Source organism: Eurypyga helias, unplaced genomic scaffold (assembly GCF_000690775.1).
Source record: "Eurypyga helias isolate BGI_N326 unplaced genomic scaffold, ASM69077v1 scaffold8567, whole genome shotgun sequence".
Lineage (NCBI taxonomy): Eukaryota > Metazoa > Chordata > Aves > Eurypygiformes > Eurypygidae > Eurypyga > Eurypyga helias.
Window position 1 is genome coordinate 16,134 of NW_010261062.1, and position 14,081 is coordinate 30,214.

General features: G+C 41.9%; 1 protein-coding gene across 1 annotated transcript in view; it reads right to left on the reverse strand.

Annotated features, from left to right (window-relative positions):
* Positions 1 to 14,081, reverse strand: part of TRANK1 (tetratricopeptide repeat and ankyrin repeat containing 1) — a gene marked incomplete at its 3' end in the record, with an annotated part of 39,291 nt that overhangs the window by 14,672 nt on the left and 10,538 nt on the right. Inside the window, exons 8-14 of the mRNA XM_010155224.1 lie at positions 12,937 to 13,104; positions 10,122 to 10,280; positions 9,505 to 9,756; positions 8,465 to 8,641; positions 4,054 to 6,918; positions 3,245 to 3,444; positions 2,641 to 2,778 (exon numbers count right to left, since the gene is read on the reverse strand). Coding sequence (XP_010153526.1) covers positions 2,641 to 2,778; positions 3,245 to 3,444; positions 4,054 to 6,918; positions 8,465 to 8,641; positions 9,505 to 9,756; positions 10,122 to 10,280; positions 12,937 to 13,104 — 3,959 coding nt within the window. The remainder of the gene's footprint in view (positions 1 to 2,640; positions 2,779 to 3,244; positions 3,445 to 4,053; positions 6,919 to 8,464; positions 8,642 to 9,504; positions 9,757 to 10,121; positions 10,281 to 12,936; positions 13,105 to 14,081) is intronic.

The following is a 14,081-nucleotide window of genomic DNA, read 5'->3' on the forward strand; positions in this document are numbered from 1 at the left end:
TGGCCACAACCCACCAAACCCCATCCCTGAAGACTTGGAGACTTGGAGCGAGCAGAAGCCACACAAACAGAAGCAAGGGGCTACTGTCCTTTGGTCGGTGAGCTGAAGAGGCCGTTCTCTGAACAGGACCCAGATCATTCACCTTGGCAGGATTAAAGAGGGCCATGTGGCACATCATCTTTGGCATGCAAGTCATCACGGCTCATGTAAACCCCAATGGGAGAAGAAGGGGGTGGAGGCAGCCATGGACAAAACAAAAGGGTTGAAGTCGTGGAGGTGGACCCAACCCTATCCCACAGAGGCATACATTGTCACCCTCCCGTGGCACAGGCACAAGGGCTGGTCATTCACCCAGTGAATGTATTAAGGTCACTGTGGAACACCAGTAACAGCGAGCGCTGGTCTGAGCCAGGGAGTGCAGTGTCACCGCACCCATGGAGGAAAGCTCAGAGATGAGCAAAAAAAATACTCATGGGGAGTATCTAAAAAAGCATGGGCAGAGAATATTGGATTCTGATGTATGTACACGTGAGAAATGCCCATAAATGTGCACAAACATGCTTAAACATATGTTAAGTGTGGGAGAAGAATGGTGGTGTACACTCTTATGCCACGTGACAAATGCCAAAATGGTAGGGCCTGATCCCATCTTTTTTCTGCAGGTTCCTGATCCCACACAAAACTAACAACCCAGAAAATCTTAAGTATATTTTAAGTTGTTATGTTTTCCTCCTTTTTGGTATTTAATGGAAACCTGATTGCATACTGCCAAGTTTCTGACACAAACTGAAAAAAAATCATAAGGCTGAAATAGTGCTCTTTTTTTATCTTCCTATATACACACAGAGCTTTAAGCAACATGACACAGGTTAACTGTCTTCCTCATGGGAAAAAAATAAGGAAACTTTTCTTGAAAAATGCATTTTGAAGTCACAATTGTAGTAAATCATCATTGAAAACACTCCTAAGCCTGTAATGAATTACCAAATGACAACCAGCTAATGGTATCAATTCGGTCAACAGTTTCCTGGGTTTTGGGGGTTTTTCCTTTTTTGATTGTTCACTGAATCCTGCTTCGTGAAACAAGATTCATCTCAAATCTTGCTTTCAAGCCCAATAAAAAGCAAACCCAAGAAATACAAACAGCACACAGCCACAGTTGCCGTGTTCACAACAGTTCAGAGATTCAGCTTTTCAAAACCAGAACACCCCGGGGTGAGCTGCTTCCTGCCCGCTTGTTAAGCTGCTCAAATCAACTCCGTTGCTCACGAGTCACAGGCAACGGAAGAATGCTACGGTAACAGTTCTCCAGGCCTGACAGGCATTAGTCGAGTGGAGTTAAAATGCTCAACACGCTCAAGTCTGACCTCCGCTATCAGTTCATTGTTTTTCTGAGCACAACTCACATCACCACAAAGATATCAACTTCGAGAAATTTATCATGACAGCCAGTATAATACGGTTCCCAAATCTCAGTAAGATTCAAGGTCATTCAGCTCAAGTTCTTCCCTTCTGCCCTCACCACATCATGTCTACTAGCCTCTATGAAGCGTCACGAGTAAGCTGCCCTGTTTTCCTTCATGTATCTGCCGTTTTCATCTGCTGAAAACCACAGCTGAGACACTTAAGGGCTAGAGGCAGAGGGCACCTGCAACAGAGATGTTCCCATGGACTGTTTAATTGCAGAGCAACTCAGTTGGGAGCCTTCTCGAGTCTCTGCAGGCATGCTCAGTAAGGATGCTGCCTGCTGGGGCAGGGGCCGGGGGGCTTGGTGACATCCCAGCAACAACAGCGAGGCTTCTGCAGTCCTCAGCTATTTGCAAGGAGCCTTGAGGACTGCACTCCTGCCAGGTCTGGAGTCAGAGGAAACCTTGGAGGGGCAGGGTCTGAGCTCCCTGGAGAACGACTAAGGGAGAAAAGGAAGGAAATAAAAAATACAAAACGCCTCCAGAAAAAAAGCCTTCTTTACGTAAGGCCACTCCGTGGGCGATGATCCCAGCTACAGGGACCATCCTGGTTTCTGCCCACTCCTGAGCTAGACCAGAATGAGTTTGCTGGAGCTACAGTTTGGATTGCTACAGAGCACAGCTTCTCCCTCCAAACAAGTACAGACACTATTTGATTCTAAACATATCTGTTTTGCTAAGCTTTTAATGTAAAAAAAAGCACTTTGACAAATGATTTCAAGTGTATGAGCTAGCACACCAAAAATACAGTGAACAGAGCGGTGATGCAAAGCAGGGGGTCTAAGGTGCTTTTCTGGAACCCAGAACCTCCATGTAAGATAAAGGGTATGCCAAGGTGATGGAGTGTCCCTCCAACTGTTCTGACCTGACAGGGAGCAGCTGGTAGGGACATGCTGTAAGTAGTCCTGGCATGTAGCAGAAGTGTGTGTGGGCAGAGGGTGCGCTGTTGTGTGGACTCCAAAGTTCTCCCTTAAATTACAACAGCCTGAAGGAAAATGCATCACTAAGGGAAGAGGTATTAATTCATAAACCTATGAGCTCTGTTTTCTATTGTGATGAAACCAACCACCTTCAGAGAAAACAATTAATCCTTCCCCAGCTGGGAGGCCAATTACACCAGTTGTAAAATCAAGACATTAACAAAAAATACAGAAAATGGATAAGAATTAAATACCTCTGAGTCTGTGAAAAAGTTGTAAAGGAGTACATCATCAAATTCCAAGCCCTTTGCTTCATAAACTGTCAGTACAAGTGCTAAACTGAGCTCCTCGGGTATCTTCTCCTTTGCAGTTTCATTTGCCACTAACACCACCTGTCACAAAATACATTAATGAAAAGAATGTATTAGGAAGCAAGAAAAGGTAACAGCCTCATAGAGAAAGCACACAAACGTCACGATAATGCAAGAGCTTTCTCATAACCAGACAGCATTTAACACAATCATTCCAGCACACTCCACAGAAAAGGTTACAAAGCTGCCACGAGAAGACTTACAAATGCATGGTATGAGAAGACAGTCATAGATCTGGTGTAAGAAAATTTGGAGTTAGAAAGGACAGGACAGGAAACACCTGATGCAAAAAAAGAACACAAAGAGCCAGACGTGTATTAAGACACAGAAACCAACACAATAAAGGTTTCTAAGTTTAAAAAGCATAATTTATCAGTGAGATACCAGGTCTTAAAAGAGAAAGTTGTGGGCAGTCCATAAAAAAATGATGATTTAGCAACAGAGCTGGAAGAATCTGCAAAAAGCCATATACCTAAGAAAAGCAAACCTGATGTGCTCCAAATTCAATGGGTTGTGTTTTCCTTTTGTTGCCCCTCAGCAGAATTGCTAGGTCACTAACACTGCAGGACTCCAAGACTGTAGGTTTTGGTCCATCAAAGAGACCACAGTCCTTAGGAAGGCGATCAAAAGATTCGGGGAAATAATGCTGAAGCAAATCAACCACTCCAGATGCTAAATGGAGAATACCTGCAGTAAGCAGAACACAGACTTTACACCTCACCCTGACTGAAGTCTCATACTCTCTCGTAAACACACTTTTAAAAGTTTGTTAGAATTTTGAAATTAAGAAATATCATGACAAAAAACGTTAGTCAGAGAAGAGAAGCTGTAAGGTCCACTTTAAGTTTCTCCATTTTGAGTGAATCTCATTCCTGGGCCCGTAAAGACCAGAAAGCATGCTACAAAGGCTTAGCAGTGTCCTCCCAGAATAAAGGTCATAAACGAGAAACAAGTAAGAAAAACAGTAGTATACCCATGCTGCAAAGTCTAGCAATCTGGGGATGGGACAACAGAAATGATTATGATTATTTGTTAAGTCTTCCTTCAAACAAATGCAGTCAAGACACGCAGTAATCACGAGCGTTCAAAAAAATTACAATCTGAAAGATGTTTATTCTTGGGTTTTCCACTTGAGATGTCAAAATAAAGAACTTGCATGTCAGAAAAAGCTGATCATCTGATCTCTTAAACAAACAGGCCGCTTAGAGACGCTTTGAATTGGCCAGTAGAAAACTTCAGTCATTAGTGACATCTGAAGGGCACAGGCTCAGATCATAAACAAATGTGTTACTCTACCTGAATGGGACCTGTAGTTCTGGTACAACTGATAGATCCTTTTTGGTTTTCTAACACGCTGCTTCTTGTTCACGGAGTTCTTGCTTGCGTAATGAAACAGTGATCTCAGATCACTGAAACGAAAAGCAACGCCTTTCATTATGCTCTGGGCAGTGTCACCAGTTAGAAACATAGCATTAGGGTCATTGATGCATTTCATTAGCAGTGCTAGCTCAGCTTGGGTGAAATCCTGTATCTCGTCACCATAAAACTCATGGATGGACCACGGCAGCTCCCTGAGCTTTGAGAGTCTCTGAGATAAATTATACAGCAAATCTTCTTCATCGAAGTAACCTCTCTGCGATCGTATCTGCTGATAAAGACAAAAGAGGTGATAGATTTCACTCCTGTCTTCCGTGAAGTTCGGTGACCTCTTTCGGCCTAGCTTTTTGTACTGCTCCTCAGTGAGTTTACCCCCAAAGCAACTCAGTGCCTCAAAAGATCCTTTCAGAAATGACTTTATTTCTTTCCAAACCAGTGCTGGATTGTACAGGCTTTTGCCTTTTATCATTTTTGGCCATATTTCATTTGCAAACACATCGTAAGTCACAAAAATCCGAGGGTCACTTTCCTTAGAGTATGCATCTGCAGCTCCTTCATCATCACCATGTTCTGCTTCGATGTTACCTTCTTCATCGTCGTCTTGCCAATTTGGTACAACCAAGTCTTCCTGAGGACTCCAACCAACAATAGTCCTTTTAAGGCTTCCATCTTCATCTCTTGGAAAAAATGGGTCAGGCATGGATGCATCGAGTAACAGCAACAACTGCTTGGAGGTGACAAAGAGTGGAAAATTTTCATCTTTAATGTCTTGTAGCTTGTGAACATTTGGCTCCAGAGGCTTGAAGTGACTGGTTACCTTGGAAGACTTGCTAAGTTCAATGAAATTCCTCTGAACCTCTTGGCACAAGACAGGATTTTTTGTCACAAAGATCTGGTGCAGGTGCTCCAACCTGTTCGATGTTTCCGCGCTACGCGTTTGGTCTTCTTCATGGTCATCACATGAATTCACCTCTGCACCAGCTGTGACCGCAGGCACCTTTTCATCCTCGCTGTCCTGGTCTTCCTGCTCCTCACTCGAATCATCACTGTCCTGATTTAGTTCACACTCTTCCTTCTCCAACCTAGCCTTTTCAACCTCACTGCACTGCCTTTGCTGCCAGGTTTGCCGCTCCAGCAGAGGACCATTTGCCAGGGTGGATTTTTCCCAGTACGAATAGAATTTCTTCCAAAGCCTATACAAGCAGCAAGTTGTCTTCCCTGTCCCACTTCGCCCAATTAAAACGATTGGTTCCATGGGCTTTGGATTGAGATCAATTACCGCATACTCCAACTCCCCAACTCGGAACGGGTATTCAACAGAAGAGTGTACGTCATTGATAATGTTAAGCGCCATGTTTGTACTGAAGCTGTGAAATTTCATTATATTGTATTCCAATTCCGCTGCGCTGGCTGGAGGGAAATACTCAGGTATGGTATGTTCTTTTGATTTTTCCGCCTCTGGGTCTTCAACGTAACAACGAGGAATGCGCTTCTGTGTTGTCACATTGTGGTTCTCATGTCTTTCATTTATGCCCTTGAGCTTCTTCCTCAAGATGCAGGATAAACCACGATTGTAGGAAATGCATATATTATCTAAGACACGGTTCAGCTTGCAGTGGTCAAGAACAATGGCCCAAATTCTGATTATTTCCGTGTAAACTCTACCTGATTTTTCTGGAAGGCTTTTTGTCTGTTCTGTCTCCATAATCTTTTCCGCACTCTCACTGCAACGAGGAGAAAAGTCAATCGCAAGCTCCCAAAGCATTCTTGCACCTTTGCCCAACTTGGTCTCATACAGCTGGATATCAGCTTTCAAGTGTTTCAGTGGCTTCTGAAGGCTCCTCGTCCACTCCCCGTTGCCAAGCTGCTTAATTGTCATTATAGTTTTAGTTTTCAGATAATGAGGCACAGCTTTGCTGCCCAATGTCTTCAGCATTTCAGGAGTGCACTCGATTTCCCAGGTCATGTTATCGAACTCCTGCACATAAGTCTCAATATCCACAATCTTCCCCTTCTCCTCCTCTAGTTCTTCCTTCTCTCCATTAGGCAGGGCCATACTAAATTCTTCTGCTCCCTTCTTTTTCTCCCAATCATGCCCTTTTCCTTCAGAACAAGCTATGCTTCCACAAGGTTGCGAGGACTCACTTCTCTCTTGCAAATTACTCTGAGCTGAAGATGGCTTTTGTACCAGAGGATGATCCTTTTTCAGGGTGTCACCCAATTTCAGCTGCTGAATTAAAGCTCTGATTTCCTGCAATAGGCTTTCCTGCAGCGTTAAGGGGCTATTTATTCTTTCTGTTTCCTGCTTTGCAAAGTGATCTTTCTTTGTCTTTGCAGAACACGGGGTTTTTAAATCATTATGCACTGCACTGCCAGATGGTGCCTTTAATGAGGACCCAGACGAAGTACGCCCTGTGCTCTTTGGCTGTGAAATCTCAGAGGCTGGAATGGGCTTAGACGTTTTAACCGGCGGCCCTGCTACCTCCTGCCGGTACTTCTTTTTCTCCAATGCAGCATTATTCCATGCAATTAGCAGTGGGTCATTTTTTTTAATTCTATGCCTCACATCTCTTCCTGATTTGTTTTTTATATTGAAGTTAATATCAAATTTGGCCAATGACTCCATTATTTTCTTAGCCTGTTTTGAAAATCCTCTCTGAAAAACAATATGCATGACCGTATTTCCATTTTCATCTTGGATGTTTGGATTAAGATATGGGAAGTCAGAAGGTCTTGAAGCAAAGAGATCAAGTAGATAGTTCAGGATGTTTAAACCAGTGCCATCTGAAAGCAAGAGAACAAACAAACAAACAATCACTTGCTTTACAAGCTACTTTGTAGGTCAAGACTTTTTAGCACTTTTTTCCATAGCTATTAAATGAAAAACAATTTGCTTTCAAAAGAAAAAAAAAAATCTACATTTCATGTTTGTAGAACACACTTATTGAAACAGCTCAAAACCGAGCTTTTCTAAAATTCAGGGAAAACAATACAGAGGCAGCAAAGCTTTTGAAATCCCTAGTGCTGCAACTGTTCCTGTAGCGTCAGTCAATTTCACTCCTATCTTAACCTCCGGGTGCAGATCGCTCATCTTCCAACATCAGCCCTGAAAGCTGCCCAAGGCAGGCTGGTGATTCTGGTCATCTGGACAAGCAGCAGCTCTGGGTACTGCTCTGGAGCCATTTGGTTCACTTTAATATGCCATCCAGAAGTAATCTGCTGCAGATAACTTTGGTTGACTAAAATAACCTGTGGCAAATCCCAATTATTTCCTGATATCTGATGTCTCTAGAGCAATCTCCTACAAGACAAAATCAGTCCAATACCTCCCCAGGGGAAGAAAAAGAAGTTATACTCTACAGCATTCTGGATTTAATCCAGATTACCTATGTGATTTAAACCAGAAAATATATGTGAAACATTTCTTTCCTAACTGTAAAATAGTGATAAGGCCAAAATCATTGGAAAGAAATTCCACCTCAAAAACCTTACAAGGTGAAAAATACTTGAGATATTGTCATTGGATTTCTTAATATTTTGATTTAAAATTTACAACTGGCAGTAACTACGCTTTTAACCTCTCTAAAGATATTAATGAAATGTTTGTGCTTTAAAAATGAATAAATTCAGTATTTTTCATTATTTTAATACTTCAACTCAACTTCAACTTTTTTTTCTTAATTTAAAAATCAAACTTGACTTTGGGGCTTAATTTGGTAGTTTATCTTCACTTCTTATATTTTTATGTATGCCCTACAGTCCTCTCACTCCCTCCTCCTCTGAGCAAAACTTTCCTCAGTTTGCAACTGAACAAAAACTGGGAAACAGATTTCAGATGTCACTGTAGGATTTCCTTCAGTCTGCTGCCATTGCTCTGCCTTTACCTTTGTTTCTCCCCAGATCCTTCCCGTTTGCTTCGTTCCCGCCTACTACACTTTTTACAGGGTGTCAAAGAGGAACCTTCCTTTCTACATCGACTTGATTAAACAAGAATACGTTCTCAAAACAGCGACTGATGGAGACATTACAGCTGCTTGATTCCCCCTGTGCTGCCAGCGACTCCCCTCACAGTCCCAGCCACGGCAACCCCAAGAGGGAACACATCGGCTTAACGAAGACCGGTGCGTATCCCCTGCCCTGCAAACTCTGGGCACTGAGACACAGCCAAACCTCCCCATCCGCTGCTACTGCATCGCCAACAGCCGCAGGAGCGGCAGTGTGCCGGGCAGGTAAGGAATGGGCTTGTTCTCCACAGCTGCAGTGAAAATGAGCGGCTCACACGTGCCAGAGCCCTTCGTGTCCCCTGGGCTTGGGCAGATGAAAGCCTTACCTCTGTTATTTAAGCAGATGGAAACGGCAGCATGCAAAGGAGTATCTCCTTGTTCCATGGAGATGTTCTGAGGATCTGCGCCTTTGGTCAGCAGCAAATATACCAGTTCAAAATAATTCTTTTTGAGGCATATTTGCAGTGGTATGTCGGAGTTGGTTCCAATCCCATCTGGCAGAGCTGGTGTGAGGGACATGAAAATATCAAGGGTTAAATCTGATATGCCAGATCTGAAAACCTCAGAAAGTTCTAAACAGATGAAGGTACATGCTGACTGCTGAGCAGGCGACATTCTTTTTGGCCATCTTTTTACATGTATCTGTTTAAGAGTTATTGACTAAGAAAATCTTCAGAATCTCCTCTGTTCTCCCATTAAGCTGAGCAACCAGTCCTCCTGCTGTAATAGGAAGACAGAAAGGCCAGAAAGGCAAAGTCAGTCACTGACGGGAACAAGAAGCCTCCTTGCACCTCTGGCACTCACAAGGCTGCAGCAGGACTGTGTGTACGTAATATATATATAGGCAACATCAAATTATGAGATGAAATGAAAAATGCCAGAGTAACCCTAGGAATAAATCTCATGCAAAACAAGAAAAAATATTATGTCCACACTAGCTAAAAAAAAAAGACAGACATTTGGTCCTATCTTTGAAATCACTGAAGTAGCCAATTACTCGTAACAACACACAGAACCCAAAGACTGTGGCTTACGGTTTCTCTCAATCAGGATAACGCTGTGTTTGCAGGCAGAGAAATTAAAAACCAAAGAAACGACGAGCAAAGGAGCGACAACAATCTCTGGCCTTTTACCACCCCTGAAAGTCAAATCTAATTTGAAAAACATCTTCCATCCCATGTAGCCTTACTAGTTTTCTCACGCCACAGGCGGTGGATGCAGCCAATGGACTGCACTCCAACAAGCTGCTACACTTACCCAGAGCCACAAAAAACATGTGTTTGTATTTCTGAAACTGTGTTGCTCCAAACATGCCAAATAACATATCAGGTCTATTGTAATACATTAATACTGCACAATTTTTCACCTCCTCGTTCAATCAAGCATCTTATGAGGTGCGTTTGCTTATCCGATCTCTCACACCGCTGGATAACGTTGCCAATGTCAACATCTGAAAGGCTGCAGTTTTTGAAGAGACCTCCACCTGACGGCTCTTCCCCACTGGCTTTCCCTGTCAGCAGCAGCAAAACTTTATGCCACATTTGCTTCTCCAGCAACTGTTTTACGAAGCTGTTAGCACAGGCATTGGAGACGTCGCAAACCACCCCTTCAGGGATTTCTGCAAGACAGTCAGGAGAACATAACTCAATCAAACCACGTAATAAAATCAATCTCACTGTAAACGCCTTTCAGAATAATGAACTCATTAAATTGGAAAGTACAGAACAGCAAAATACAACACTTGCATCTTCTTGCCCTGATGCTGACAGTCAAATAAGTTTGAACACTGAACTTTTGTGAATATTCTGGTTGTTCTAAGTGCAAAACACAACAGTAAAAATAAGCAAAAGCACATTGTTCCAGTAATACCCCTTGCAGAAACAGGGAAGGGAAGGAAGGGTAAAAAAGCAAAAGTGGTATATGAGCAGCAAACACATTTTTCACAGTTATTTTGTGAAGGGCAGAAATGGGAACTCACTCTACCTTTCAGAGAAGACAGCAGTTTTAGAAATCGCTTAACGGCATCTTCCTTCAATACATTTTTATGATGTGCTCCATTTTCAGACTTGCAGAATTGGATGAACTGTTCAAGAGCATCCAGGAAAGAATCTGTATCAGCTATGGCTCTGCTTTCGTTTTCCCCTGCAAAACATAACAGAAATTGCAAACCCAGTTCCTTGCTGGCATGTTTTCAGAGCAGTGCTGCAATACATTACAGCTCAGGGCTCTCAGAAATGTGCAGTGGCAGCTGAAACTCTTACTGCCAAAGCCAGTCCTGCGATGGACTTCATATCCCAAAGGATATTTGACACATTCATCAAATACACTCCTTAGCATAATACACTACGATGAAAATGGTCATAGTTCACAAGTTGATCCGCATGCAGGCAGGACACTGCTGCCTTGCAGTGGTATCATTGTCCAGAATTTTTAGAGTAGATAACTAAAACCAGTGATGCTTTCAGCATAGTTTTAATCAGGTGTCCTGAGCCTGACTGATTCCTCAGTGGCATTTAAGAAATACAGCCACAGAATTATTTGTTCTCCTAAAAGTAAACAAAACAAACCCCCAAAAAATCCACCACACCAAAATCATATCTACAGGTTTAAGAGATACTTAAGTAATGTGGAAGGGCAGATTTTAAATTATGTCCTAATAAATTACCTTAAATGAAAACTGAAAGACTTGGCCTGACTTTCCTTTGAGGAATTCAGGTACAAAGACCAAACAAAACTGTAGCTTTATCTCTTAGGAAAAAGAGACAAACAAGGCTAGTCATCCTTTTAGCAACCAGGATAAACCTCAGACTGTAAAAGCAGTGACTTATTTCCAGCCTCTCATTTTACACTCAGCCTAGAAAACTCTTGGGGGCTGTGCATTAGGGGGAAAAAAAAAAAAAAAAAAAAAAAACCCACCAAAACAAAACCCAAAAACCACCAGAGACAGGCTGAACCTCCTGGAACACCAACTAAAGCAAATTATTACCACGACAGGGGAATTGGTGTTAAACTCGGGAGAACCACTGGGCTAAGATCTCATCCAGCGCAGTACAGGAGAGATCTCTACAGTAAAGAAAGAGGAACTGTGGGAATCTGCTTGCCAGGAGCTGTACGATGGAAGTGCAATGAAACTCAGTGCTTTCCCAGTGATGTAGCGTAAAAGCACTGTTTTTTGCCAAGTTTGATGTGCCTGTGCAGTCTTTTGCTCCATCTGTGCTTTGAGATCTCCATGACACGAGCAAGTTCTGGTTTGAAAAGGTTATGCTTTGAGCTAATACAGTAATAATGCCAATACAGGTATTACTTTCAAGTTCCAGTAGGTTAGTGACAAGGAAAACAACCAGATCAGGTACCAAGACATCCCAGAAAGACTGTACTGCAGAAATGCTTTCAAGATGAGCAAGGTCCATGCTTGGGACTTATTTTTTTTTAACAGCAGTCTAAACCACAGCTCAAAAAAATCAGCTGCAGGATCTACCTTCTAACAACATCTTCCCTAACGGGCCAATCCGTCATTTCTCATGTGGATACTCACAAGAACTTCTCCGAATGGCCTCCTAGGACTGGATCCTCTGCTTGAAATGTCTGTGGCCCACTCCAGCCTTTTTTAGAGCTAGGATATAAGTAGCAACCAAGCTGTAGTGCCATGCTGCCAAGAAGGTCCATCCCGCAGGGACCCTCCAGTCCAGAAGGTAGACAGCTCCCCATCTCCTGCCCCAACGAGCACCTCTCTGGCCATACTGCAGTACAGGCAGCTCAGGCCTGGCCTGTCTGTCAGGGCAGACAAAACTATGTAAAAGGGTTAGCCAGTCTCGATGCTGTCCCATCGGGGTGGTATTGTACAACTTGTGTATTTTCTCATTCTCATTTATTGGTGTGGAAGAGGAAATGCCCGTTATTTGGGCAATCACACTTGATACATTAGTTTCCAGAATGGAAAATTATAAAACCCAGACAAATCAGAATCCTTTTCAGAACTGACAGGCTCTTATAAAAAATTATTATCACCCCAGTTCATGAAATTTCATATTAGCACCAGGACAATTAAGACTTGTGTCTTTCTGTATGACAACAGGTTCTTTGCATACTGCCTAGAAATATTGTATTTCGGCTCCCCTCTTTTGGTTATGAGAGGCTCTCATAGTCTTAGTTTGATCACCTGCTCTGCTACTCTTTTCCCTTACATCTGCAGATATCAGAATTTTCCAATAACAGAAGTTTAAGCGGCATATCACCAACACAGATCACAGACTGCTAAAACTCTGTGAATAAAAAGCTCTTACTAGAACATTATTTTGCTTTAAAGAATGTCAGTAACTTTTCACTCATGTGTTCATCTTTTCAGAGCTTCTCTTTTTATGTCAGTATTTTTTGTTACTCAAAGCATTTTAAACATGCCACCTTTATACTTAAACAAAATGTTTTGTGTTCCAAAAAGGAAATTAGAGGTAAAAGATTAAAACTGAGAAAGTATCAAAAAGAAGCAGTTTCTGTGGCAGGGCAGGAGCCTCATGTTAAGGGTGAGAAAAAAAACAACACCCAAACAGTGGTTTATAGTAATTTAAAGCAACTTGCAGCTACTTATTGCATGATATACTACGAACATGTCAGGCAGCATTCACATGCTATTCACCTTCAGGCAAGGACAAAACATCCAACACTGACAGGACATCAGGGTGACAACTCATAGGAGAAGCTACATTAAAAAACACCTACTATTATCAGTTACAAATAAAACGATTTTTGCATCTAAAAGATCTCATTTTACAACAGGAAAAGCATACAGTCCATACAGTACCTGCCCGTTTCTCAGAAGCGGCGCGTTTCTCAATGTGATTGCTGACTGCTTTGACAGCACTGAAGTTTTTGCTCTTTTTCAGGATATCTACAACATATCTCGACCGTGCGTCTGGAACAGTGGGGTCAACCCCAAAATTCAGGAGCATGATCACATCTTCTGTTTGGCCTAAAACATTACATGTATAAAGATTAGAGGAAGAATAGTTCTCATTGTTCAGGGGTTTTGTTCTGGTTTCCTTCGCATTTTTAATCTCCTGGCACAATTTCTAGCATAATTTTAATTTTTAAAAATATATAGAATTTTTTCCAGTCTCATAAAAATGAGGTATTGTTAGGTATTTTTTCCCAAAGAAATCCCTAAAAAAAAAAAAAAAAATCCATCCTATTTTTAACTTGAAAGGGGGAGAACAGAAATACAAAGTGACTCGGTGCCTCATGAGCATCCCACTGCCCAGAGGCAGTATGTGGAATTCACCTCCTCCCTTATGCCCCAGCCTTGTTCTCCAGGCTCAGGCAAACTGCTCTGTATATTAAAAAAACAAACAAACAAACAAAAATCCAAACAAACAAACACAAAACCACAAGGGATTTTTCTACAGTCTGACATGAGTATACACAGCTAGGCACTGAGTTTCTCCCATACAACATAAAACACATGTTATCCTTGGTAATAACCCCTATAACAATGATGTCTAATTTGACTAACAGTAGGCACCACTGCTTTCAACAGAATCTACTATACAGCATTTCACAACAAGTATTACAGATCACACATAAACACAATAAATATAATGGTGATTTAAAGCCTGGATACAGTATCTAACACTCTGGAAGATGACATGCTCGCTTTTTAGGATGTCATGCTGCACTACCAGGGGAAACCTTACAGCCCTGCAAGCAGCTGCCTGTACTCCTCTTGCCTCAAAGAGGCCCACTTGTTATAAGCCATGGCCTCAGGACTGCAGGAAAATGTCTGGCTTTGTTTGTCTAAGCCTATTTTAGAAATTATTTTTTGTTAACTGATGGGGGCCAGGGTTTATTTTTATATGTATATTTATATGTATATTTGAAAATATACTCTCTCTATAAAATATATACTATATAAGCATAAAGAAATAAGCTTTAATAAATGAATATGTAAAA